General features: G+C 44.0%; 4 protein-coding genes and 2 long non-coding RNA genes across 11 annotated transcripts; 3 read left to right on the forward strand and 3 right to left on the reverse strand.

Moving 5' to 3' along the window:
* Positions 1-2,040: 2,040 nt before the first annotated feature.
* LOC135616224 (uncharacterized) lies at positions 2,041-3,114 on the reverse strand. The gene is made up of 2 exons (XR_010488298.1): positions 2,564-3,114; positions 2,041-2,459 (listed from the first exon to the last, which is right to left on the reverse strand). It is a non-coding gene; the product is annotated as an uncharacterized LOC135616224 (long non-coding RNA).
* Positions 3,115-6,502: 3,388 nt separating this feature from the next.
* On the forward strand, positions 6,503-10,876 carry LOC103992417 (uncharacterized). The gene is made up of 2 exons (XM_009412099.3): positions 6,503-6,656; positions 8,160-10,876. Exon 2 carries the CDS (start codon positions 8,495-8,497, stop codon positions 10,472-10,474), a length of 1,980 nt encoding a protein of 659 aa, XP_009410374.2. The 5' UTR covers positions 6,503-6,656; positions 8,160-8,494; the 3' UTR covers positions 10,475-10,876.
* Positions 10,877-11,248: 372 nt separating this feature from the next.
* On the forward strand, positions 11,249-16,873 carry LOC135584714 (very-long-chain aldehyde decarbonylase GL1-9-like). Of its 4 annotated transcripts, none has more exons than XR_010488807.1 (3): positions 11,249-11,936; positions 13,947-14,554; positions 16,429-16,873. XR_010488807.1 is itself a non-coding variant. In XM_065118123.1 (3 exons), exons 2-3 carry the CDS (start codon positions 11,706-11,708, stop codon positions 14,493-14,495), a joined length of 780 nt encoding a protein of 259 aa, XP_064974195.1. In that variant the 5' UTR covers positions 11,249-11,553; positions 11,638-11,705; the 3' UTR covers positions 14,496-14,833. The 4 variants fall into 4 exon arrangements, 3 of the variants coding, with proteins under 3 accessions (XP_064974195.1, XP_064974194.1, XP_064974193.1); XM_065118123.1 differs by lacking the exon at positions 16,429-16,873 and having other exon boundaries at positions 11,249-11,553; positions 11,638-11,936; positions 13,947-14,833; XM_065118122.1 differs by lacking the exon at positions 16,429-16,873 and having other exon boundaries at positions 11,249-11,553; positions 11,644-11,936; positions 13,947-14,833.
* Positions 16,874-16,989: 116 nt separating this feature from the next.
* LOC135617666 (homeobox-leucine zipper protein ATHB-23-like) lies at positions 16,990-18,934 on the reverse strand. Of its 2 annotated transcripts, none has more exons than XM_065118119.1 (2): positions 17,819-18,934; positions 16,990-17,733 (listed from the first exon to the last, which is right to left on the reverse strand). In XM_065118119.1, the coding sequence occupies exons 1-2, from the start codon at positions 18,557-18,559 to the stop codon at positions 17,422-17,424; spliced, it is 1,053 nt and encodes a 350-aa protein (XP_064974191.1). In that variant the 5' UTR covers positions 18,560-18,934; the 3' UTR covers positions 16,990-17,421. The 2 variants fall into 2 exon arrangements, with proteins under 2 accessions (XP_064974191.1, XP_064974192.1); XM_065118120.1 differs by having other exon boundaries at positions 16,990-17,749.
* A 1,971-nt stretch (positions 18,935-20,905) lies between these two features.
* On the forward strand, positions 20,906-23,492 carry LOC135617668 (uncharacterized protein At3g28850-like). Its single transcript, XM_065118124.1, has one exon. It carries the CDS (start codon positions 21,669-21,671, stop codon positions 23,247-23,249), a length of 1,581 nt encoding a protein of 526 aa, XP_064974196.1. The 5' UTR covers positions 20,906-21,668; the 3' UTR covers positions 23,250-23,492.
* A 119-nt stretch (positions 23,493-23,611) lies between these two features.
* LOC135617669 (uncharacterized) lies at positions 23,612-25,461 on the reverse strand. 2 transcript variants are annotated; one of them, XR_010488812.1, is made up of 4 exons: positions 25,037-25,461; positions 24,397-24,910; positions 24,230-24,291; positions 23,612-24,045 (listed from the first exon to the last, which is right to left on the reverse strand). It is a non-coding gene; the product is annotated as an uncharacterized LOC135617669 (long non-coding RNA). The 2 variants fall into 2 exon arrangements; XR_010488811.1 differs by having other exon boundaries at positions 23,612-24,291; positions 25,037-25,459.
* Between the last annotated feature and the right edge of the window lie 233 nt (positions 25,462-25,694).

Here is a 25,694-nt window from a genome sequence, read left to right on the forward strand (position 1 = left end):
AGTTAGGTTGTTTCTTGGGCAAGTGAGGTATTTGTTGGAAATACTATTTAAATTTGATTGTTGTAATCCTTACCAGGGTATATAGTTTCGAATGATACCGCTCAATACGGGCGATACATACCGGTTCGATAGATTACTGGTACGCGGATCGCTCGTTACCAAGCGAAATAGTTAAAAACGTTTCATATCGAACAATACGGGATTATATCGGACGGTAACGATCGAAATTTCGATCGTTACTGCCTGGCACACTTCAGTAATAGTCGAAATCGATCATTACAGCTTGGTAACAGTGCTCCAACCGTCAAATTGACCGTTAGAGCCCTTTCTCATATGTTTTTAAACCCTTCTTCTCTCCTATTTCACTCCATTTCATTCTCATACTCTCTTAAACTATCCCAAACTCTTTTTTTTTTTCTTTTTTTTTTTTCATATTTGTGTTCTCCTAAACTCTACAAAACAATGATTTATAAATTGAATCGAAGTTAATTTTGGAAGATTAAGATGAAGAACTTTCTAATCAAAAGATATATATTTTATTTCTTTAGTTAGAGAGTAATTAAGATATTTAAAATTATGATTAGTATATTTAATATTGATTATTTTAAAATTAGATACTATTAAGTATCTAATAGGCGTATCGCATAATACACCTAAATTAAGTATATAATTAGATACTATTGATTAATTCAGAGGATTTTACACCTAAATTAGGTATATCGTTCAGTATACGATATCATACCGTATCGAGCCAAGCTTGAAATACCAGTATGGTATAATATTTCAATCTTTGATCCTTACGGTGCCAATCCTATTAAGTTGTATTGGTACTTTGTAACATGTTGCTTCTCACAAGAATGCATCAAACAATGTCATATATTTTTGAAGTTTGAATGATGATGGTTGACTCACTGAAATGATTGGAAATTAATATTTTTAATAATTTTATTCCCATTATTTTCTCTGTATATCAACTTGATGTTTATGAAACCTTCAAGGTTAACTTAATTAAGCCTTACCAAACTGTGTTGCAAATTGGCTTTTGTTGCAGTCTATAGATCATTATACCTTGATGACCACCTAATGGTATAGTCAGATGTATCTATGATGATGATGTGACCTCAAGTTAAGATTGCATTGGTCTTAAACTTTGTAAGTGTCCAGGAAAATTTAATTGAAAGTTGCAGAAGAAAGTTCATGCATCAAACCATGATAGAAAATTCTAACTAAGGTTAATTTTATATATACATTCAGAGGCAGATGGTCATATGATCCAAAAAGATGATGTGAAATGTGATAGAGAAAGAAAACATGTTAGGTGATTCATAATCATCAAGAAAGGCTTATGGCAATATCGCTCTCAAGAGGTCCTTCCTTACTACTTTTCAACATGAAAGCTGCAAATCTCTGCCATATGTTCAATAATCCAATAAATAATATACAAAAAAAAAGATATATAGAACCATTGTAATGCTAGACACTTGTCATTGACCAGTAAGTTGCTAGGTTGACTCATCGAAACTACTTGTTCTTGGACTGATTGATGAAATGGCTAAACAATTTCAATTATATGATATATCATATGCAGAAATCAAGCTGATGTTTTTGCTTTTACCTTCTAATCAACATATATTGTTTCTTAAAGAGTATTGCAAAGACATAATTAGCACCCTTATAGTGTTAGAATCGAGACCATTTTTGGAGCTGTGACTTGTCGTCTAATGCTACGAAGATTCTCGGGACCCATGAACACATTGCATGTTGACACAAATCACGACCTTTCTTTTCATCAATGTCACCACCTTCTGGACCAGGAAATGAAGAGAAAATCTCAGTAAATTTTCTGCTACATGACAGTTTATCTTCACGGAGTTGAAACCAAATGTTGCCTTGAATGAAGCAGGTGTGAGGTGTGTCTTATATATACCTCTCTCTTTACAGTACAAGGAGAAGAGTTGGATCATCGAGAGAGCCCTGTAGAACCTAATGGATCTTTGCATGTCAAACACAGGTGAAAAGCACAAGATAAAGGCGTTCATGTAGGCGCAGAGAAAGCTTTGGTGTGACCTTTTTTACAGATCGAATGGAACATGAAACAAGAAACTACCTAAAGGAAAGGAGAACTGAACATTCCTTCTTGTATATCTCGAGCTCGGCTTGATGACATGGTGGTTTAGAAGTAATGAAAAGAAGAACTCGGACAGTATCAACTCACAGACAAATAGGCACATAAGAAGAACTTGGAGAGAGCTCTACAGAAGTATTAAGTGTTTGGACTGAGAGAACGTTGATAGCTGCATAGTAATTTACTCCGACCAACTCTGAACTATTCCTTCATGCACTGATGCCAAAGGAGGGTAACATGTGCTTGCTCAGTTGATCTGACCTCCTCGCCCTTCGCTCGGTGGTGGCCTCCTGGGCCTCCTCGCTGCCTTGGTCTCGACCCCAGACCCATCTGCCTGCATTAGATCTCAGAGAATACATCACTAAGACACAGCTGATCACATGAAGAACAGACAAAGTCAACGTGAACTACAGCGAGTCACAGAGAGAGAGAGATTACAGTGGGGTCCATGTCATTAGCTTGATCTCCCGTGGAAGGATCCTGAGCACCACCACCGGAGGAAACTGAGCAGCCCAGGCAGCGAGCACAGGCTCCCACGATGTAGAGCAACAAAGACCAGGGATGATTGCCAAAGCTAAAGGATACTGTCGCAGGAGATCCTTCGGACATGCTGGATCTCTCTTGCCTTCCTTTCTCTCTCTCATGAAAACCCTTATCTTCTTCCTTTATGCGTCTCTGCCTCGGATGTGGTCTTTCAACGCCGCGCTATAACCTACTACAACCATGTACCGGGACCATGTTCAATGACCTATGTACCCTGTGCTTTCCCTTACATGTCTTTGTCATTTGCAGACATATACATATATGTACGTGAATAGAATATAAGAGTCAACAGCATTCGTCCATCCAATTCACACTCACATACATATGTAATAGCTGACATCCAGTCAACCTTTGCATGGACATGGTGATGGATTACTCGCAGTCAGGCGAGTGTTCCAAACCCTGCACAAACCAGTGGAAACATATGAATGCACACCCAAGCGATGTCGTTCACTTCCGGTTCTCATGAATGTATTTCTATGTGTCGAATCCAGGAAGGTTTATATATACTAGACGTAGTTTGAATGTGTTAGGGGTGTATGAGTAAATTTGAGTTGAGCTTAGTGAATAGGTATGACAGGTGAAGGTCACCTAATCTGAGAAGAAATGCCATGAGGTCGAAGGAAACAAGCACTACACAACACGAACACCTCGGCAAGCACACCTAACGCGATCTCTTTGGTATAGTTGTCCCTTGGAATGAGAATATAGTGAGGCAGGAGAATACTTCGGTCTCTATCACAAGAAGTTTACTTGGGTTTGGGGAGGAGAAATCTCTCTCTCTCTCCCTCTCTCTCTCTCTCTCTCTCTCTCTCTCTCTCTCTCACACACACACACACACACAAATAAGCCTTGGCTTAGACAAATGGATCTTCCAAGAGGGTTAGTGTTTGCTTTTGGAGAACACAGGCTATTGAATACACTGCATGCACGTATCTACGTCCAAGCATTATAAGCACACACGTTTGTGGAGGCGTTTCCTCCCCACGTGCCAGCCATGCATGGCCTTCCGGGGAGACGCTACTGCACACGCCAAAGCGTGCAAAGATCGACAGAGATGTCTTCTGGTATTCCCTTGTACTCCTTAGAGAGTTGGTTTCGAGACACGGCGGCGGCACCTACACCATCGGCACCGCTCTTGAGTGCACCGTGCAGGGAGGACGGGAGACTCACCATGCATCTTCTCTCGTGGTCTCGTTTCGCTTGCTTCCACTCATGCAGGTGTCAGGAGGGAGCAGGTGGAGGTGGAGGCTTTTCCGGCTGCTGTACAACGCACATCGCATGAGCTGCATGCATGGGTAGGCCATGCAGTACAGTGTGGAAGTGGAGTACATAGACGTATTTTGTACGTAGATTTGTGCATGGTGTATATGTATGGGTGTACATATACGGAGTTGATGTCCCCTCCGTTACATTTTCTGCAGCAAGATGCTGATGTCACGTTATCTTCTTCATCAGATGGTTGTAACCCTCGTTGCAGATCTGGAATTGTTGGAACATTTCGGCAATGTTATCATTACGTAATGCTTCGTTCATGGGAACTCGTCACTCCATCGGTTACTGTCCTTCCTCCTTTCTCTTTTGATCATACCACCACCACCACCACCACCACCCTCAATCAGAAATCTTCCCTACCCGCGCTGAAATCACCATGGACCGGCTCGACAACAGGGACCAACCAACAACTCGTACACAGAAGTCTACAGAAAGCTGCTGCGCTTGAAGCCAAGAACGTCTCACAAGTCGCCATCAGCCTTTTGTATTGGTTTCAATCATTCAATGTGGGAATAACATGGCTCTGAGACCGGAATTTAACTTGACGTTGTTACCACTGCCACATGTAGGGTGGTAAAGAACAAGCGAAGGCTTGTAATCCTACCGAGTATTTTAAGATCTCCGGGTTAATGGTGACCGACATCCGCTGTTGGGTGCTGCTCTACTTGCTGCTGCTTTTAGCAGTCAATTGTTCTCCAAGTGGTCGACAAAGCGCATCACAGAATCCGGTTCTCTAAATCCCCTCATAATGAAAGGAAGAAATGAGAGTTCGGAAATGTGGATCAACAGCTGCTCTCTTCATCCCTGCCAAGTGTTCATCTCCGCTTCATCGTCAAACATTGCTTGGAACCTGTCTTCTCGATCACTCACAAAGGTTTAGTAATCAGGTTGTGTGGGTTCGTAGAACGAGGGGAACACATCAGAAAAGTTTGCAAGAACTACACGAGGGTGGGTTTGCAAGAAAAGTTCCTTTTCTGAAGGAGAATTCAGTCTTAGGAGGTCTTTTCCTTTACATATTATGTGTTCTGAGTTGCACCAGAGAAAAGCATGCCCTTTGTCTCTGTAAAAGGGAAATAAAGGTAAAGACACAGTGAGAGTTTGCACCTTACTGAAAGGAGAAGGAAAAGGGGAGGACAGTGTTCCGAGTTAGATACCAAATGATGATTAAGAAGACCATTGCTACCTGTCTTTGTTGTGTCATTGCCTGCTGCTTAGCAAACTCTTAGCCTGTAATCACCCTAATAACTGTGATCCACCCTGGCCTTTATAATACTCCCAAGATCTCCATTGGCTGGATGAACTAAGGCAAACAGTTCCCCTGCTATGGAGGAAGAGGACATGATGGCCCCCTCTCTCCAGTATTTAATTACTTGCATTTGGTGCCTATCATTGTTTATTTCCACGAGGTTATGTAGCCTCTAATTATGGGCTTCAAGCTTGGTTATGTGCATTGTTTATTAGCGTTCAGCTTTGTCCTCTTCTGCAGCCTTCTCTCCAATGCAGAGAAAGCCGGGGGCCGCTATTCGTACCAATGGCATGTCAGGTAAGCGGGCGGGTAAGCTGTGTGGGAATAGTGTGAAACGTTATACGCGGCGGGTCGGATCCACCGTCGTTGCCTCCGTGCGGACCAAACCAACGGGCGATATGGTCTCGCACGCGCGCGAAGTCGGAGGCCAACGGGAGCGCGAAACGCGTCTCGCTACGCGTCGCCCGCCGAAGGAGCGGCGATCCGGGGAATGGAGCCGACTTAGGCATCGACACGTGGATGGAACTTCGAGTCAACTACGGACACGTGGTCGGACGCAGCGCGCGGGCGACGGGAAGAAAGGAGACGCCGTTGGCGACGCCGCCGGAAGCCGAGCCACCTAGCCAAGCAAGTCAAGGGCCATGGCTTCTGGTACGGACACCGGGTGGTCCTTCACCTGGCATCAGAACGCTCGTCTCTCACAGTGATGGATTTGGCTTCACTCGACGGCCATTAAGGCGGTGGGTTGCAGGGTCGGACGACGCATGGTCCAAGCAGGGGTGGGGTGGCCCGAAGGGGGGGCTTGTCTTTTGCTGCCATCGCCATCGGAGGTCGAGTCGCCGTCTCTTTCCAGGAAAAAGGTCGCAACAGCGACCCCTTCCTTCCCTAACAAATATCAACTCGGTCGCATAACATCTGGGGGCCAATCGGCTTGGAATGCTCGTCTCTACTGCTCTGTGGCTCGGATTGCTGGATCCTTCGTAGCCTCCTTCTCCGTCACCCGAAATGGCGTGTATGTATGTCTACATTTATGTGCAATTACTACTGGCCAATCATTGGTCGACAGCTATCGTTGTCTTCCAAAAGTTACTCTCTTTTATTTTAATTATTATTATTATTATTCGGAAGAAAAAAAAAAGAGAGAGAAAAGGACGTCCACGTCGGGACTCTTTTTGATGGGGCCCGCAAGCACCCGAGCCGCCGCCCCGACCAAACGGCGCGTCGCGTCTCGGGCCACACGAAGATAACGGCGTTTGCGCGGCTTCCGCGCCCGCCGTCGAGTCCTCCCGAACCCTAGATATAATACATAGTAATAATAACCACCACGGTATCGCCTCTCCATCTCTCTCGGTCGTGCCTGTCGTCCAAAAGCAATCTCCTTTCCGCTCCCACTCGAACGTGAGTTTGCGTCTTGCCCGTAGCCCCATCTCAATTTGCCCTCAAGCGTTTGGATCTCCTTATGGCCTGGTATGTGTGCTCTTCGCCTTTTTCTTGTTCCTCTGTGTTTGATTACCAAGTCTTGGTGGGTTCTTGCCCTTTTTCTTCTTGAGTTTCTTGTGTGGTTGACGAAAGCTTGTGACTTGAGGCCGGATTTTGTTCTAGGTGGCGTCTCTGAGTTGTTTTCTCCGTTTTCTTGTGTGTGGCGTTTTGTTCTATAATTTCAAGTGTTTGGTGTCTGGGTGACTGATTTCTGCTTTTCGACCGTTGGTTTCTCGTTCGGAAGGTCGAATTCCGGATCTTTCTTTAATTTGTTTTTGTAGATCTAGTCCTTCTGGGTGTGCCGAGAATTTTGGTTTCTTTCAAGCAAGGTAGGCTTTTGCCGTCCTTCTTGTTTATATTATGAGCGGGTTTATGGTTGAAGGCTTCGGGCTTGGTGTTATAAAGTACATGTTGAAGCTAGTCCTGGCTTCTCCTAACAGAGGTGGATCTGTGAACGTGTAGATCTTGAGAGATGTGAGACGTGGCCTCTCGTGACTCTCAAGACGTTCCAGATCCTGTTTCTGGAATATGTTCTCTATAATTTGAAGTTTTAGCTCTTAAACTTAGAACAAGACCACTTCTTGATCACTCTTTTTGAAAAATACAAATGCGTTTGTCTTAGTGATGTTGTCCTCTAAAAGGTAACATCTGATGTTTGCCCATGGTCGTGTCTTTTTGTAATTTGATTCTGGTCTCTCTACCTTTACATTTAGCTTAAGTAGGATTTTAGAGTTCGAAGTACTTACATGAGACGCGTGCTTATTGTGGAGCCATATCTTTAGGTGTAATTTGATCTATATGACAAAGCATCATTTCACTTTTAGGCAGATTAGTTTGAATTAGTAACTTTAGCTACATCCACTTTCCCATGGAATATTTACCTGTATTTACGGATTGATAAATACATTTGTAAGGGTTTTTTGATTTGTGAGATTACTTGTCATCTGGATTTGGAGTCTATTTGGTTTGTGTTGAGAACATATAAAGTGAGATGGTGCACAACCGATGGTGTCGGGTATAGCCTTTGAATTAGTACTTTGCAGTTGCTTGGTGGGTTATATAAGACTCCTAGAACGTATTATTTAATCAGGATTAGCATCCGTGAATTCATGAGAATTGATCTATGGCTGAAGTCTTGTCTTTTATTTGCATAATATTTTTTTCCTTTGTCATCTGAATTGCATAGTCAAATAATCTGATCTTGCAAAACTGGACGTGACAGTGATGTTTGACCATGTACACATCTTCCTCACCATGTTTTTCTTTACGAAGCTTCTCAAATTTCTTGAAGAGATATCTGAATTGTTGACTGCGTTGGTTGCATACCTCATATTAGGTGGCATGCTTTTTAATGCTTTGCTATGTCATGCATGCTTGTTAGTTTGACTTTGGTTTATATTATTACAAACTAATAGAGTTAGCTAATTGCTGAAAACTAGCAATATATTCTTTTTGAGAATGCTTTTCTGGATCTGTCTCTTTTTGTTGCAGGTTAAATAAGGTTTGAAGATATTGCAACCTCCAGTGGGCAGCCAGTGAAAGTCATTTTTTATTTGATTTTATCCACTGAACATCGTCAAGTCTTTAAATCCAGTAACTATTTGATTACATATTCTTCTAAATTGTCTCCCCAGAAAAAATGGATCGTGCTGATACGTCTGGCTTTGTCAGTGGTGGTAGTCATGAATTAAGATTCCATGCTTATTTCCATTTTATCTACATAGAATCTCTTATAAGGCTCCTTCAATAAGACTGAACTGATATCCTCTGCCTGCAAACTTCTTCCTAATTCATTCACATCCATTTCCTGTGCACCTTGTCAGAGTATGAATCTTGACATGACTGATCTCTTGTTGTATCAAAGAGAACATTTGGACAGCACTTCGGTTACACATGCTGGTCAGGTTTCAACTTATGGCCAGACCAACAACTTGAGCGACACAACATTACGCATGGACAGCCTAGGCTATGAATTATGCGAATCTGGAAGGCCTGTGAATCTTCAGAACAATTCTGATCTCCGTACTCATGATGATGGCTGCCGCCTTGTCCTTGGACTGGGTCCAACTCCAAACTTCTATTCTGCTGATTACAACCCAACCATGCTTACTAAACCGAAAGAATCTGCCACTTCATTTAGCTGGAGTGTTTCTGGAGCTGATTTTGGGATGTTAGAACTTGGACTGTCAAGGGGGAGTTCAAACACAGTCCCAGCTGTCATACAGAATAGTTGCCAGACTGAATCACCTTCAACTGAGAAAAGGATGCATGTTCCCATTGTTGACGAGGGTTCAACTTCTGCCAAGAGGAAATCGGGTGGCTATATGCCGACTCTTCTTTTTGCTCCAAGACTGGAGAATGTCAGTGGTTTCAAAACCCCAACCGAAGCTGGGAAACTGTTAGACGTTGCAAGTGATGCAACTATCCACCACCATCATCGTCATCATTACCATGTTCTTAATCATCAGTTTCAGTTCAGTCCTGAGACCTCTGCAGCAACAGATGGTTCAGTGGGTGGAACGACTGATCCATTAGTCACTGGCAGTCCAGCTGACCAGAGGGCCAATCACCATCAATCGAAGAAATGCAGGTTTAATGGCTGCTCAAAAGGTGCAAGGGGGTCATCTGGACTCTGCATTGCTCATGGAGGTGGGCAGAGGTGCCAGAAGCCTGGCTGCAATAAAGGTGCCGAGAGCCGAGCAGCATACTGCAAAGCCCATGGAGGAGGGAGACGCTGCCAGCAGCTTGGGTGTACTAAGAGTGCAGAGGGAAAGACAGACTTTTGCATTGCTCATGGTGGTGGTCGTCGGTGTGGTCATCCTGGGTGCTCCAAAGCGGCGCGTGGCAAATCTGGGCTGTGTATTAGGCATGGTGGGGGTAAGAGGTGCACAGTGGAAGGCTGCACAAAGAGTGCTGAGGGCCAAGCAGGGCGCTGCATCTCCCATGGTGGGGGCAGGCGGTGCCAGTATCAGGGATGCGGCAAAGGTGCACAAGGGAGTACCATGTACTGTAAAGCCCATGGTGGTGGCAAGCGGTGCATCTTTGAAGGATGCAATAAAGGGGCTGAAGGAAGTACTCCTTTGTGCAAAGGACATGGCGGAGGCAAGCGGTGCCTCTTTGAGGGCGGTGGGGTGTGCCCAAAGAGTGTTCATGGTGGTACTAATTTTTGTGTAGCTCATGGAGGGGGGAAGCGTTGTGCCATGCCTGGATGTACCAAGAGTGCTCGTGGTCGTACTGATTGCTGCGTGAGGCATGGTGGTGGTAAGCGGTGCACGTCTGAGGGATGTGGAAAGAGTGCTCAGGGAAGCACGGACTTCTGCAAAGCTCATGGTGGAGGGAAACGCTGCACATGGGCTATGGGGTGCGAGAAGTTTGCGAGGGGAAAGAGTGGTTTGTGTGCAGCCCATGGGAGCTTGATGGTCTCCCCAAGGGAGCACGAGGTTGGAAACGTTGGGAGCATGATAGGGTCAGATCTTTTCCGAGGAATTGTCTCAACTTCTACAGCAGCAGGGAACAGCAAAGATAACGAGCTCTCTTCATCAGGAGTGAGCTCCTTGTCCGACTGCATCGAGTCCTTGGACAGCATGGGGAGTGAGCAGCATCTTATACCTCCCCAGGTGCTGGTTCCCCTCTCTATGCAGTCTTCCTCTTATGCCTTTGGGTTGATTGGTGGGGGCAGAGAGGAAGGAGAGAGCCAGGACAAGAGCTTTGGGCTGGTGATCCCCGAGGGCAGAGTGCACGGCGGTGGGTTGATGTCTTTGCTTGCAGGTAACGTGAAGAATGCTATTGGCGGTGGGAAGGTATGACCTTCATTTAGACACACGGTACCCTCAAAACGCAGTTGCCTAATCGGGAAGAGGCATGTGGTGTAGAACAAGTTGTCTATATTATTGGTTGGTTCTCTGAGTCTGTCTCAAAAACTCTATAATCTTGTCTGGTTGGGTTGTACTCGCTCCACATGGTGTTAAAAGAATTGGAGTGTGGAAGAATTAAGGATCTGTGTCTAGCTGTTGTATGGCTTTGTAAGATTCCATTCCTCCAGACTTGCAGGCACCACTTCTTATCAATAATTGCTGTATTAGGTGCTTCCAGGAAGTTTAGTGTCACTTGTGTTGTATGTGGTCTTTCATTGGGGTGTTTCTTTGGCACATTGTGATCAGTTCATGTCAAGGGAAGAAAAGTCAAAGAAAAAGGATTCACCTTCGCAATTTGTTTCTTGAATGATGCTCCTGATTTATTGCATCCACCTTTTGGTTTTAGCAGATTGTGAATTGCTGTGTTGTTTCCTTCCTGACCTTTTGTTGGCTGAGTCTCTATCTCAATCACATCTCCATTAGTTTAGAGTTTAGATTTGTGATCTAAAAGTTGTCAGTACAGATAGATTCTGTCTGTATGACATGAAGTCCCAAATGAAATCGTCGCCAGTACTGTTGAATGCATCACCATTTGGGAATCGAGAGGAACGTGGAAGAATACCATTTCAGAATAATTAATAATCTAATATCATGAAAAATAATCAAAAAATAATGATATTATGGGTTACATTTCTCCACCAATAAACAGAGAGAGAGAGAGAGAGAGAGAGACGCACACAAATTGGACACAGACAGAGGCAAATAGAGAGAGACGACGGCAGCGGCCGTAACCAAGGAGAAAAGCCATAGCCTTTTCGTTGCTGTGTCGACCCTGAAGTCCATTGTTGGTTTCTCTTCAGATCCGTTGACTTCCCGACGACTAGGGTTCCCCGATCGCATCATCAAGTCTCGATCTTTTCCAGGTGTACCTCCCTCGAATTATCCGCGATTGCTGGATCCGGACGACCGCTATCCTCAAGACTCCATCTTTGCTTCCTCCGGCGGCCCTGAATCGCCTCCTCGATCCTAAGGTGTTCTCTTGCTCTGTCGCCCGGATCTTGTGTAAAATATCTGCAACCGGGCTGATCAATAGAGGAATGTCTTCCACGTTGAAGTAGCAGGGATCGTGAGTTCGGCGCCAAAAGAGAAGCTTTGTTTCCGTGGTGCTGCGTCCCCGTCGAAGATGGTCTTCTGGGAAGGGTACGTGAGTGATGAGTTGACGGGCACCCTTGCCCCTATCGTGGTTTATTGGCTGTACGCAGGGATGTATCAGCTCTTGCCCCCTTTGGACCAGTACCGGTTGCACACGAGAAAAGAAGAGGAACAGAAGAATTTGGTGCCGCTGTCCTCCGTGATTAAGGGTGTTTTGCTTCAGCAGCTGGTTCAGGCCACGGTTGCAGGGCTGATGTTCTTGGTGAGTAGTTGAAACCCTTAAACAGTGGTGGCAGTTCTGATTGCTTGTTTTAGTAATCTTGTCCCATTTTCCATAGTAATGACTCGTTATCAGAGGTAAGAAATCTAACTCGTTATTAGCAGTAAGGTGGAAATGCGTTGTGTTGGATCTGAACCTTCCATGTTATGGTTATTAAGTTTGACATTTTACATATATTGAAATTTATATATATCTTAGTCCCTTGAGATAGATTGCAAGGGTTGACATCTTCCATAACTTGCTATGAAATATGCAAGATGGTTGATGCATGTGCAAGTTTATAATCTACTGGTTGCAAACCACAAGGCACATATTGCCTGCAGGCTTCAGTAGCTGCATAACTTTTAGTCAAAATCCTTCTGAGAGGAAATACTTTATGGTCAACTGGAAGTCAATTGAAATTGCTAGAGTGTATTGTAGCCAAATGTCATTATGATAAGAGGTGTACTCTTATGTGTCCACAAATACCAGTTAGGAGAATACCTGATGCTAAATCTTCAGTGCAGATCTATGGCCGCAATATATGGTATGCTTGTTAGGATTTTTTGAAGTCATCATTTCAGTCCAACTGAAAGGGTGCCTTTTACATAATTTTATTTTTTCTGGTGGACATGGAGGGTGGGTGGAGGTACCTGCAATTCTTAATTGTGGAAAGAGTGTGTTGATGAATTATTTTACTGAAGCCCTCTTTTCAGTCCTTGTCGATAATCCTCGTACACAAAGTTATAAAATTAAGGAGTTTCAGCCATTTACCAATTACTATATTTTTTTGCTTAAGATGTTAGTTTATAAATCAAATATGGAGTCAGTTAGTTATGTATGTAGAATTATTTCATCGGAAGCAATGTATGTTGTCAGATTTTTATGAAATAAACTGGTTAGATAGGATCCTACCCTCATGATGTGACCTCAGAGCCTATCGCTGGTCTACACTTTGTAGGTGAAAATTACTTGTCCCTCTAGCTCTTCATCCTTGGGTTGCACAGATGCTTGGTTAAAAAAGAACACTATGTTGAGGTGGTTTGTCTTTTCTTTGGCTGTTTTATTTTATCCTATGATCTTACATTTACTTTTATGAGTCTCCTGAGGGTTCTTTCTCATTTTACTTCATGTTAAATAACTTTTGTAATCATTCTTTTATTATCATTTTCCAAGACTGGTTCCGAAAAGAGTTGATTGTTTTACATAAGAAACACTTATATTAGTTCATTTCATAACATGGTATAAAAATGCCTTTTGAACCCATAATCATGCCTCTTTTCTAGGAATAGTACTTACATTGTGACTGATGTGATCCGGAGACCATTCAATCCAGGAATACTTATCTTTGTAGAACTATGTGATATTAATCTAACTTGAGAACTGGAAGTGCAAGCTACGCAATCTAAAACTCTTGCGAATGGCTTGGAATTTTCATGTTTCACTCAACATCTTAGCAACTACAGCCACCTGCTATACTTTGAAGTGTTGTGTGGTTGCTGCTTACCATATAACGTGCTGAGACTTTCTTGAATTGGCAATATATGTGAATCTTATTCTGTGTGATAAACCAAGATGATTGCTTTCCTCGAGCGAGTGTGTGCTTTATATCTAAATATAGTCCTTTCAAGTGTTCTCTCACATCAGCTAATATACAAATTTGTGCTAGTTATAGTTTTAAGTACAAGGATAATTGGTGGTACTTGTTTGTTAGCATTACAATGCTTCATCACAAAGTTAAACAATTGTGGTGAAGACCCAAGTGGGGAACTTTGTGTCCACTCATCGTTTCCCGTTCCAATATAAGAGACTACTTCTTGTAGTCACATAAACATATGATCCATAACTACGTTCATTGACATGCACTATCTAGTTTCTTGTATGCAAGGGCTATAATGTGGCAGTCAACTTTTGTTTTTTTCATATATGTAGAGATAATCTTAAAATAACATATATGACACCAGAAAACTATGATCTGATGGATTGTTATTTATCTGCAACCTCATACTGCAGGTTACTGCTAAGCCAAGCATAGCTGGTAGCTTAATCCAACCGCCTGTGCATGTCCAACTGATCCAGATCTTGGTGGCGATGTTCATAATGGACACGTGGCAATACTTCATCCATCGGTATATGCACCAGAACAAATTCTTGTACCGCCATGTCCACTCCCAGCATCACAGGCTGGTTGTTCCTTATGCTATAGGTGCTCTTTACAATCACCCATTGGAGGGCCTACTTCTGGACACCTTTGGTGGGGCCATCTCATTTCTGATCTCGGGGATGACGGCAAGGACATCTGTATTCTTCTTCTGCTTTGCAGTAATCAAGACTGTTGATGATCATTGTGGTCTTTGGCTGCCTGGGAATATCTTCCACGTCATCTTTCAGAACAACACTGCCTACCATGATATCCATCATCAGCTCCAAGGCACAAAATACAATTACTCACAGCCATTCTTCTCCATATGGGACAGGATACTGGGCACCTACATGCCATTCAGCTTGGTGACCCGCCAAGAAGGGGGATACGAGGCAAGAATACTAAAAAAGACTAGCTGACATGTTAAAAGATAGAGTTTGAAGTGGGTGTGCCGTGTGCATAACAACAGCAGTATCAGGTTTGTTGAAAGTTTACTCGGTTTAATCCTCTTGAAATTAGCAGGATGCTTAATCTGCTTGTTCTCTCATTATTTGACTAGTTTCTGGGCACTGTTCTCTTGCCAGTGGCTTATAAGTTATATTTCTAGAAGTTCCGAGTTTTCTTGCATGTAAAGAATTATTCTTCAAGTTTTTTTTTTTTTTTTTCAGTACTGACTACTGAGACTTGATTTCATGATGGTTTGTGAGTTTTTCTTATATCCGACGAATTTGGGAGCATAGTTTGCTTCTGCTAGTAATTGAATCTTGATATCATGCCATGTTCAAAAGACTGCATCTTACTAGTTCAGATCAAAAAGCAGGGTTTCATTTTTGACATGTAAACATAAATTTATCTCTCTTCCAAAGTGTTAAAATTCCAAATTCTACAATTTATGATCTTCCACTAGTGACAATCCTAATCGCAAATGTAATACATTAGTTATAGGTTTATCTTGTATTTTCTGTCAAAATGTATTCACATACACACAATGCACATTGTTTCACAAATTCAAATCTGATTTGATAACCAAGGGAACTCTAGCACTATCACAGCATCCACATATAGGAGACTGAGATGTCAGCTTAGCACACCTGTGAAGAGTTCATAAATGTGTTCCAAAGTTGGGCTGCCTCATTCTTGTATTCTTGGAGTATGCTTTCTAGTGGACTTCATATTTCCAGGAACGGTGTCCATTCTCAGAAACCTAATGCATGTCACATTCATATGTCTACAAGGTAGTATGTAATTTGGTCCCAGAGCTGGATTGAACAATCATCTTGTTTATCAAATGTTATCATATGATAACTTACATGCCATCAACGAGACCCGATTCATTTTCTTCATATATGACTCATATCAATATTCTACCCTAGGCTGTGCTTCTCCATTTGTGACCCGTATGATCAGAGTTGGGTTTTTCCATTATGGCTAGTCAATTATCTCTAGTTTGTACAATTATACCAACTATTTTAGGATACTTGTGATCTCTTTTTTTATACGACTCATATTGTTCCGACTATTTAGAATTCCACTATATTGATCTTTTTCTATCATTGAGCTCTTTTTCCATCCTCATAAATATATTCCATATCTGTAATATACTAGGTTGTCAAAGAGAGACCTGCTAGGCTTCAACACCCCACTGTCCCTTTATCTTGTAGGTCGGATTCTGATACCAGAGCTAAAACCCGGAACCCCAATATCAGAGTCCCTAGGTCGAAACCTGGGACTCGTTTCAACACATAACATAATCATGTTTGCACCAGCGTTCAACTTTGTCGGATGACCAAACTTGACCTCATTACTGAATATACTCTGTTATATGCAGAGGCATGCTTTTATATTGGTCTAATGATCTCATTAGCATAGTCTGATAATTTGACTGCCCCTGCTGAACATACTTCTCCATGTTGATGAACGATGCATCAACCTGAGATGCTATTCCCAGACATGTCGTCTGATATCAGCACATTGTTCACTGTACATCGACATGGATCAGGACACTCATGGCTGCGCCAGCGACCTCTGCAACAGTGTCACCATCTCACTCCTGTTGCTTAGATCTGTCTGCTGATTAACTTAGTTTGGCTTCTCTCCCTCCTTGTCAGAGAGAGGAAGAAATGGATTCTGTATACATTCTAGTGGGAATTGGCAGTACAAGAATCTTGGAGGACAAGGCAAACTTTCCTGCCATTATTAATATGCTTGTACGAGACACTGGGGATTACTTTCATCTCATTCTAAAGCCAATAGAATTGCCTGTTTGATTGTAGCAATATTGGAACCATGCAGTATCAGACACCAAAGGTTTTTTTCTTTTCCGAATAAGCCAATTCATTTGGGACCTCGCAGATTCATTCTTTTTCCTATTCGAAGATCAGCCCTTTGTCTTTGTGTTTTCACGTCCCGAATTCTTTGCGGATGAAGAGATATCAAGGGGGCTTATTACATCTATGGCATATCATCCAACATGTCTGCCACAGTGTAGATGAAGAAGTTAGTTGTCACAAACATGCAGTGGACAAGGAAACCATGTTTTGTATTCCTTCTGCAATTCCTGAAGCTTCTTGTGTTGAATAAATCATGGTGGTGTTAGTTGTACAGGAAAGCTTTTTAGGATTCAACAGTGTATGATGTGAAAGGGCTTTCTTGATGTGGAGGAAAGAGAACTTTGTCATTAGCTGCATTATTGTACTCCCACCATAAGATTGTCCCTGGAGAAGCCAAAATGTGATGAGCTGTAATATGAATTTTCTCTGTTGGTGAGTAGTAAATTGCATGACTGCAATATATGTGACATGCAGTTAGAATATATAATCAAATCATTAGTAGACTTGAATGACAAGAACTTGTTGATGAGTAGTAAATTGCATGACTGCAATATATGTGGCATGCAGTAGACTAATAGATAAACAAATCATTAGTAGACCTGAATGACAAGAACTTGGAACTAGCATTTGGTGTTCATCTTGTGACCAAAGAAAGCTTGGGGTAAATAGATGTGGCACATCACAACTGGTAGTTCTTAGGATCCTCTCTCTCTCTCTCTCTCTCTCTCTCTCTCTCTCTCTACACAGAGGGTTGTAGGACAGTGGATGCCATGCCAGTTTATGCATGCTTCCCTTCATATCTTGAATCCAAGTTTGTGTAAGGCTTCCTTGTTAGAACAACCTTTCCCACTAACTGCAGAAAGAGCTTTTTCCTGTACCTATGAATTAATCTGCAGAACAAGCAGCAAGTAGAACAACCACAAACATGCAAGTCATAAACCCTACATGATCCAATAGGATCCACCTTAAATTTGAGAGAGAGGTAACACAGATTGACTCACAAGATACATCATCATCAATAATTATTTAGTACATAGCCACTCCCCCCTGTTTCCAGTTCAAATAGGCAGCTTTCTTCACCATGCACCAGTGTGCAAACACTAGTGATGGAAGTTGTGTTGCTCTGACCACGCCCAGAGTGCAGATTGCTCATCTGTGCTGCAGAACATGTTGCAGAAGCCCTCATCCTTGGCTGTCTCCGACTTGGAGGAACGACGTGGTTGGGAGACACTCGATGGCCTACGCCTGGAGAAATCCAAATCGGTATCAGAGCTGGATGAGCCCTCCGTTTCCTTGTTGAGATTGATGGGCTCGGAGGGTTCCCTGTCTTTGAGTGCCAGAAGCTGAAGAGTCGGATTAGAATGCAAGTATGGAGGCAGGGAGATGTCGAGGAAGACGAACCATGTACCTACCTCGGAGAGAAGCTTCTTGTTCCGGGCTTGCAGGGCTTCGTTCTCGGTCTTCATGATCTCCAGCTGCCTCTTGAGCTCGTCGTGGTCCTTCTCCAGCTGCTTGATCTTCCACCTCGCCCTCCTGTTCTGGAACCAGACGGCGACCTGCCTCGGCTGCAGCCCCAGCGCCCTGGCCAACTCCATCTTCCTGTCCGCGTCCAGCTTGTTGCCCATCTCGAAGTTCCTCTCCAATGTCCGCACCTGCTCCGAGTTCAGCCTCCTCTTCTTCCCCCCCCCCGGCTGCAGCGCGTCGTCGGAGAGGTCCTCCTCCACATTCATCTCCTCGCAGGCCTCCACCCTCGAGAATGGAATGGATCTGTTTCCCATGCCGCAGCTTGCAAGGTACTGCTGCTTCTCACCTCCGAATCGTGGTGGATCGGTGGGGAGCAGGGGAGACGTGGAGGTGTGTAGCTGCTGCTCGTGGTTCTCTTCATGAGCGGTCTGCAGCACCAAGTTTGCAGGGAAGAATAGCGGCATCCTATTGCAGGCCATCTGGTTCAGAAACATTGGTGGACGCAGAAACTGATTGCTGCAGTGGTAAGAGGGAGATAGGAGCTTGGAGAAGAGAGAAGAAAAACATGCATGGTAGTGGGAGGAGGAAGGACTCATCGGTGGAGTATATGAAAGGAAGATATGTGTACTGTCAAGAAGGACAAGGTGTGGAGTCCAGGTTACAGCTGGGGAGATGTAGAGGGCCATCATCGACAGGTGAAGCAGATGGCATCAGCTCCTTCACGCAGCTCCAGAATCCAAGGGATGGTGATACAGTCATGGTCTCGTCCTCAGGTTCTACCACCATAGACTTTTCTGCTCTCAGACAAGCATTGGAGCTCTTCCATCATCTTCATACATGAGGAAGATGGATTTGCTGCTTCGAGAGATGAGACTCCAGAATACAGTGGTTGCTACTCACCGAGGAACGATGATGGCATGGAAAACGCAGATGATGTTTCGGTAAGAATGCACTCTCAAATGTGATCCTTATTGTTCTCATTGTTCTCACTGTTTCAGCTACCACTCAAGAGTTCAATCAATTCAACTTTGGTGAATCGAACTACTTCAAAGCATTACTCACAAAACCAATCATGTTTATAGATAAAGCTGCCTTAACAATGGGTACTTTCTGCATTGGTCTATACGTATAAAATACATATATTTTGGGTATAATACATATCATTTATTTCATGTGGAACTTCTGCTAATGGCTGTGCACAGTTGCACCCATTGGTGATTTGTGCACCTCAATTGACATTGGTTGAGTTAGAAGTCAACACTATTGTGGCCTAAGAATGGTGTATGCATGTCAACACTATTGTGGTGGAGTTCTTTCAATCTGACATGCACTGATGATTGAGTTCATTGGTGAGGCCTCCTTCATTTTAGAAAAATACTTCTCCGCGGACCTCAAATTATTCGAATCTCGCTCGAATCGATTAGAAAGATTATCGAATCTAATTTTTGATAACAATAATAGTAAAATCACACTCGATAATCAATATTAGATCGATCTTAATATCATCTTTTACGATATAATCCAATAAGACATAATATGTAAAGTAGTACCTCATTAAATCTTTATAAACCAACTCAAATCTTTATCACAGGAAAACAGTCTTCCTTTCTGTCGTCTACACAAATCTAGCAGATGGGTATCCAAAGAAGAAACGCATTTAACTGTAAACAACTGTCCGTCTGTTTCTCCAGTGAATGACAAAGAGTTGACTTGATGTTTCTCGGATGCCTGTGACTTTCAAGAAACAAAGATAAGAGAAGGGAGAGAGAGAGAGAGATGTGACAGGCTGAGAGCCGAGGCTGTCACACTCTCAATCCAAAGGCGTGCTCGAATCCTACAAGCTTACCATAGGAAACCACTAAAGGCACACTTTAAGAGTAAGTTTTGGATCAAACAAACGAGTCATCATCATCAATGCACTGCTGCTGCTCCGCCGTTTGCATGCACACCGCTCCAAGTGTGATGCGTAGTATACGTAGCAGCAGCTTTCATGCATTGAAGAAAGAGAGAGAGGGAGAGAGGAAGGAAGGAAGGAAGAGAGGCGTCGTTGATGTGACATGATTGCAGATGGGTGGCCACAGTAGTTAATGCACCCATGTGCATGCGAGGGCACTCTTCTTGATGATTCCAAGGTTTCTCCATCCACCGAAATCTCCTCATCGAAGAAGAAGAAGAAGAAGAAGAAGCAGAAGTACTTGACTCTCGAGGCTGATGAAACCTCCATAATCCTCAGACAACCCACCATGTCTGATGGCAACACATACGGCAATGTTGTATTGCAACTAAAGCAACAACACAGTTGACGTAAATGCAAATTCTCCATATATCATTGTTTATTGATCGAATTAGTTGACAGAAATCAAAACAATCGTAGCAGATGAGATAGTGGGCACAATGTAAACCCTAGAAATCTTAAAAAATCATCATAATTCTATCCTAAAGAATTCCGCATTCCTTAATATATGTTTATTCTTTGTCAAAATTTGACCAAGTGTAGATGGTTTAGTCAACTTCTATCACACGTATAATCATACCGAAATTATATCCTTTTTGTCTTCCTATTATCATTAAATTAATAAAAAAATAATAATTAAATTGTAATCTTTGATTTATAATTTATTTTGTAGTCTTTTTCCACAGTAGTTGGGAATGCTTTTGATGTGCAGAAGAATAAGTCTCGGTAATTAGTAGCTTAATTAACCTAAATAACCGATATAACTATCTGTATATATATTCATAACTTTTTGTGATTGTCTTTTTCTCTTTTATGGATGTCTTTTTCTCGGTCTTAATATAATCCTATCTATCTAATACACCCTCGCACGTACACGTACACGTATACGTGCGAAGAAGTCAAAATAAGGAGACATCACCGACCCACACGGCTTCTTGGATCGGCAACTCTCTCCGGTACACCGTACAGCATATTGTTCCTCCCACCTTTGCCACGTAACCAGGCTTGGGTGGGCCCTCTCTCCGCACGCTCCTTCCTCGAAGAGGCTGAAGCGCGTCGCCCACTGGGAGAAGTAAGAGGAGGGAGAGGAAAGAGGACCACGGCTTCTTGCTTCCCCCCGGAGATCTCGGCGAGACCGCTACCACCGGAGATTATTTAGAAAAGAGAGAGAGAGAGAGAGAGAAGGTGGGTCAAGGAAAGAGAGAGAGAGATGGAGGGGGAGGATGATGATGTTTTCTTCGGTTTGACTCCTGCAGGGATTTGATTTGGATTCTGATTGCTTCCTCGTAGTTTTCTGCCTCTTTCTTTGGTGAATTCCATTTTCTTTGGTTGCATGTTTGCCTCCCCTGCGTCTTTCCGTTTGTCTCTGGCTCGTTCATGGCGGAATGAGGTGTTGGCTCTTCTTGGATTCGACTCCATCTGAAATTGAATTGCTGGATTCGAATCCTCCTCTGGAATTCCTTTTCAGTTATCAAGTTGTAACCTTTAATTAGTTTCTCCGATCAAAATCGAAGCTTTTGTGCAGTTTCCAGACGTCCGCTTGGTCATTAATGTCTCTGTTCAGTTATCATCTGAATTCCTTCCAATTCAATCTTCTTTCCCTTTCTTTCGGTGTCTTCCTTTTGTTTTTGATCGTGAATTCACTATTTCTGCTCTGTTTGGGTCTCTCGGATCGATAGAAGGTTTCATCCGTTTGGGGTTTCTCGTCATCGAGAAATGCGAAAGAAGACTCTCTCTGGGAATGTTCCTAAAGATTACTCTTTTCGGATCGCGTGACGATCTCCCAAGGCGTTGCTGAAGTCCGTCAGCTCATCTCTCTTCGATTTCCCCTGTTTCTCTTCGCCATGGGCTGCACGGGCTCGAAGCAGCTCCGACGGGACAGCGGGCGGAGCCCCAGTCCTTATTCTCGCAGCCACTCCCTTCCCATCCGTTATACTGGCGCCGCCGGTGGTCGGTCCGGGGATGGCCACAACGCCGTCGCCCTCTCCTCCACCACTCTCGGCTCCCTGGTGCTCGACCGCGGCGACCTCAGCTCCGACGACGAGACGATGGTGAAGAGCGCCACCAACCTCCAGATGGCGACCGCCGTCATCGCGAAGGAGCTCGGCCGCGCCAGGACGTGGTCTGAGATTACTGACCGCCGGATCCCCAAGACCCCGACGATGACTCCGCCCGACGATCCCGAGGTCATCAACGCCTGGGAGCTCATGGCCGGCCTCGAGGACGCCAGCCCCCTCAACCTCCCCCCCCCTGCCGCCCTCGACCGCTCCTCCTCCTCCCACACCTCGCACGACTCCCGTCGCTCGCCACCGGATTCCGAGCTTTCGAGTGGCTCGTCCTCGCCTAAACCGCAGTGGATGCAACTCAGCCCAGGGGACTCCGTCGTCTACGATTTCGACCCGGAGATCTTGTCCTCCTTCCGTCAGGCCCTCGACGAGCTGTCGCCGCAGCGTCAATCCTATTCCATCGATCAGCCTATTGAGCCCGACAACGTGGACGAGGAGGAGGAGGAGGAGGAGGAAGAAGAAGAGATGAAGAAGCCATCTCATGCAAGAACTCGAGCATTAGAACCCGCCAAGGGGCCACCGTATCAGTCCCATTCCATTCCTCAGCCTCCCGAGTCTGAAGACGAGGAGGAGGAGGTAGAGGAGCCATCTCATGCAAGAAGACGAACAGTAGAGCCTGCCGAAAGACCACATCATCAATCCAATTCCATCTATCAACTTCCCGAGCCTGAGGAGGAGGAGGAGGTGGAGAAGAAGCTATCTCATCCAAGAACACGAACAGCAGAGTCCGTCGACAGCCGCCAAGTTCCAACACACACCAGCATTGTCCGAGCAAGGATCAACGAGTTCCAACGAAAGATCGACGCTAGGAAGACCAACATCAACGCCAATTCGGCAAAGGTGGCGCCTTCTTCCAAATGCCCGCCCGGCGGTGAGGGGAAGGTCGTCCTCTACTTCACCAGCCTCCGTGGGATACGGAAGACCTTCGAGGACTGCTGGGCCGTCAGCATGATACTGAAAGGCTACGGTGTTCGCGTCGACGAAAGAGACGTGTCGATGCATGCAGGATTCAAGGAAGAGCTAATCGACATACTAGGGCCGGTGTACGGCGGCCATAGGCTGCCGAGGATCTTCGCCGATGGGAATTACCTGGGTGGGGCAGAGGAGGTGCGGCACCTGCACGAGGCGGCGCGACTGGGCAAGTTCTTGGAGTGCTGCGAGACGATGCCATCGCGGGGGAAAGGAGGCAGCGTCATATCGTCCTGCGAGGGGTGCGGCGACGTCAGGTTCGTGCCCTGCGAGACGTGCTCGGGGAGCTGCAAGGTGTACGTGGAGGAGGAAGAAGACGACGTCGGAGGGTTCCGGAGGTGCTCCGACTGCAACGAGAACGGACTCGTGCGGTGCTCGCTGTGCTGCTGACGCTGCGCCAAGTGTTCGACGGATTGCTGTTGCATGTACAGAAGGAGATGAAGGAAGCATAAAGGAGTTTTGGAAGGTTTATTTAGCTTCTTTCGTCTTTTTCTTTGTTTCAGTTCCATTTCCTCCTCTTCTTCTTCTTCTTCATCATCCAATGCTTTGTGTTCTTGAGTGAGGAAGACAGCTGAGAAACCCATCACCATGTAATAAAATTAAAGCAATACAACCTGGACATCAGGGATCAAATCCTCTGTTCTAGCTGTGCTGATTTGAAAGCTCAGCTTCTCATTCTTGGTCGTTGGGTGGTAGGCCACACCTCACCAGATTCTGAAATCTCAAAGACAATTCCATTGTTGATGCTGCAATCCAACAACTTGATGCATGTCAAAATCCTCCACACATTACAGTTCTGAGGCAAGCAGTGCAACCTTCACAGGGACTTGTCACTGTTGAGATCACTGAAAAGACCAATACTTTATCCCACTTTTAAGATTAATGTGGCCTCACATTACAGTGCTTATGACAGATAAGATTTGTTTTCAGAACTTTATAGGTGGACTGTCACCACAAAGGGTCAGTAGCTTTACAGATCACTCAGATCCTCTGGAAATTGCACACATTTCTTGATCTTAAACCAAAAGAGAAGAATGTATTGGAATCCATATCACCCCAAAAATACTAATCTGAAGACACAACAGTGTCACTGCACTCCTTAGCATTGGATCATGTCTCTTCCCCCAAGAAATTTGAGCAAGCAATTATTGGTATGTCATGGATCATAATCTGCTGAACACAGGATCTGAAAGAATTAAAAGGATGCTGTGAGTTGGTGTCAGAAACCTGGATTGGTCAATCTGGATCCTCAGACCCTAAATCCACTCTGTGATAGCCAGGTTGGTGCTGCATCTAAATCTGAACTAGAATAGTTGCATGCACAGAAGACAAACCAGAACGAGCTGCATAGATATGTTGAGGTGGGCTACCTCTCATTTCCACAAACATTTTTGTTGCATTGCGTATCCCATCACAAAATGAGATCTTGTGCCTGAGACAAGCGAAAGTGGAGCATAATGACCTAAAGAACAGCCTGATTTGCCTATGGATTTAAGGACAAAGGCCAAAAGATTGCCGGCAAAAAGATGAACTTTACCTGGAAGAATCTTTACTCAATGAGCATGTTCCTGCCACTGGGGATGGAGGACCAAAGCTATTCCTGCACAGAAAAGACTGCAAGTTACAGATCTGGAAGACATAACTGATTCAGATTTGTGATCAAGTGACAGAAAGAACAATTCAGATGCTATTCTAAGTTCATCTCATCGAGCCGAGGAAAACTGTCATCAGTGTGCGGTAGAAGCTTGGATCAGCTTCTCAACTTCTTTATAGTCTTCATCATTCTATGCTATGCAGTGTCAATTTAGGATATCACAAAGGATTCATCAATTCGTCGAATTGACGACAGAGCTATATGCTCATCGAGGATAATGATAGCTTCGTTGCTCGGCACGGGGAAATTGTGCGCTTATCGAGGATAATGATGGCTTGCTCAGCATTCGATTCCATCACAAGGTCAGTGATTCCTTCTCTCCTGGCTAGTCTTAAGCCCTTCCTGATTGCTGCAGGCTCGTTGCAGAGGCTTCCTTTCACAGCATTAAAATCATCACCTGCCAAAATACAAAATCCAGAATCAGTTCTTGATAAGATGGAGTGGGATCCATAGTCCTCTCGGATTGGGGTAGCAAAGTAAGAACATGTCTTCTTACTTCATGTGAGCAGCAGTGAGGACTAACCTTCCTCTACTCCATCTCGATGACCATCACCAGTAATAGGCGTGGAGGATAAGTTTACGTGCCAAAAGCTGTCGACATCTTTCGTGGCTGCCGTTCCCAAGTGGCGGATCCACCCGGAACTCGATTCGCCCACACAACACCGATAAGTCGCACGCGAGGCCGCCGGAGCAGCACCGTCGGTGGTGGCGGCGGCGGCCACCGGTGCTTGTCATTTCGGAGCTGCTGCAGTTGATGCACAGAGACTTACGAGTGTTTCGGATGCTTCCATTTGGGTAATTATTTGATTCGAAGAGAAAAAGATGAGTATTTTTTGTAATTAATAAAAAAAAGGAGAACTTTGCAATAATTCAATAAAAAAATAGTATTTTTTCAACAATAAAAATAAAAAATCCGAATATTTTGGATAAAAAAGAATTTTATGGACAGATTTTTGATTGGTTAGTGAATTATTGTGGAAGTGATAGCTCTCGAATTGAAGTCTATTGTGCTATTTAATGTAATGAATTTATAGAAAATTATTTTTTGAGGAAAAAAAGAGATGTGAGGGGAAAAATAAAAAGTGAAAAGTAAATATGATTTTTTTATTATTCTAAAAACTCAATAAGTCAATAAAAATATTCTTCTTTGGGAAGAATAAATAACCTTAGTAAGATTTTTT

Source organism: Musa acuminata, chromosome BXJ2-7, assembly GCF_036884655.1.
Source record: "Musa acuminata AAA Group cultivar baxijiao chromosome BXJ2-7, Cavendish_Baxijiao_AAA, whole genome shotgun sequence".
NCBI classification, from domain to species: domain Eukaryota; kingdom Viridiplantae; phylum Streptophyta; class Magnoliopsida; order Zingiberales; family Musaceae; genus Musa; species Musa acuminata.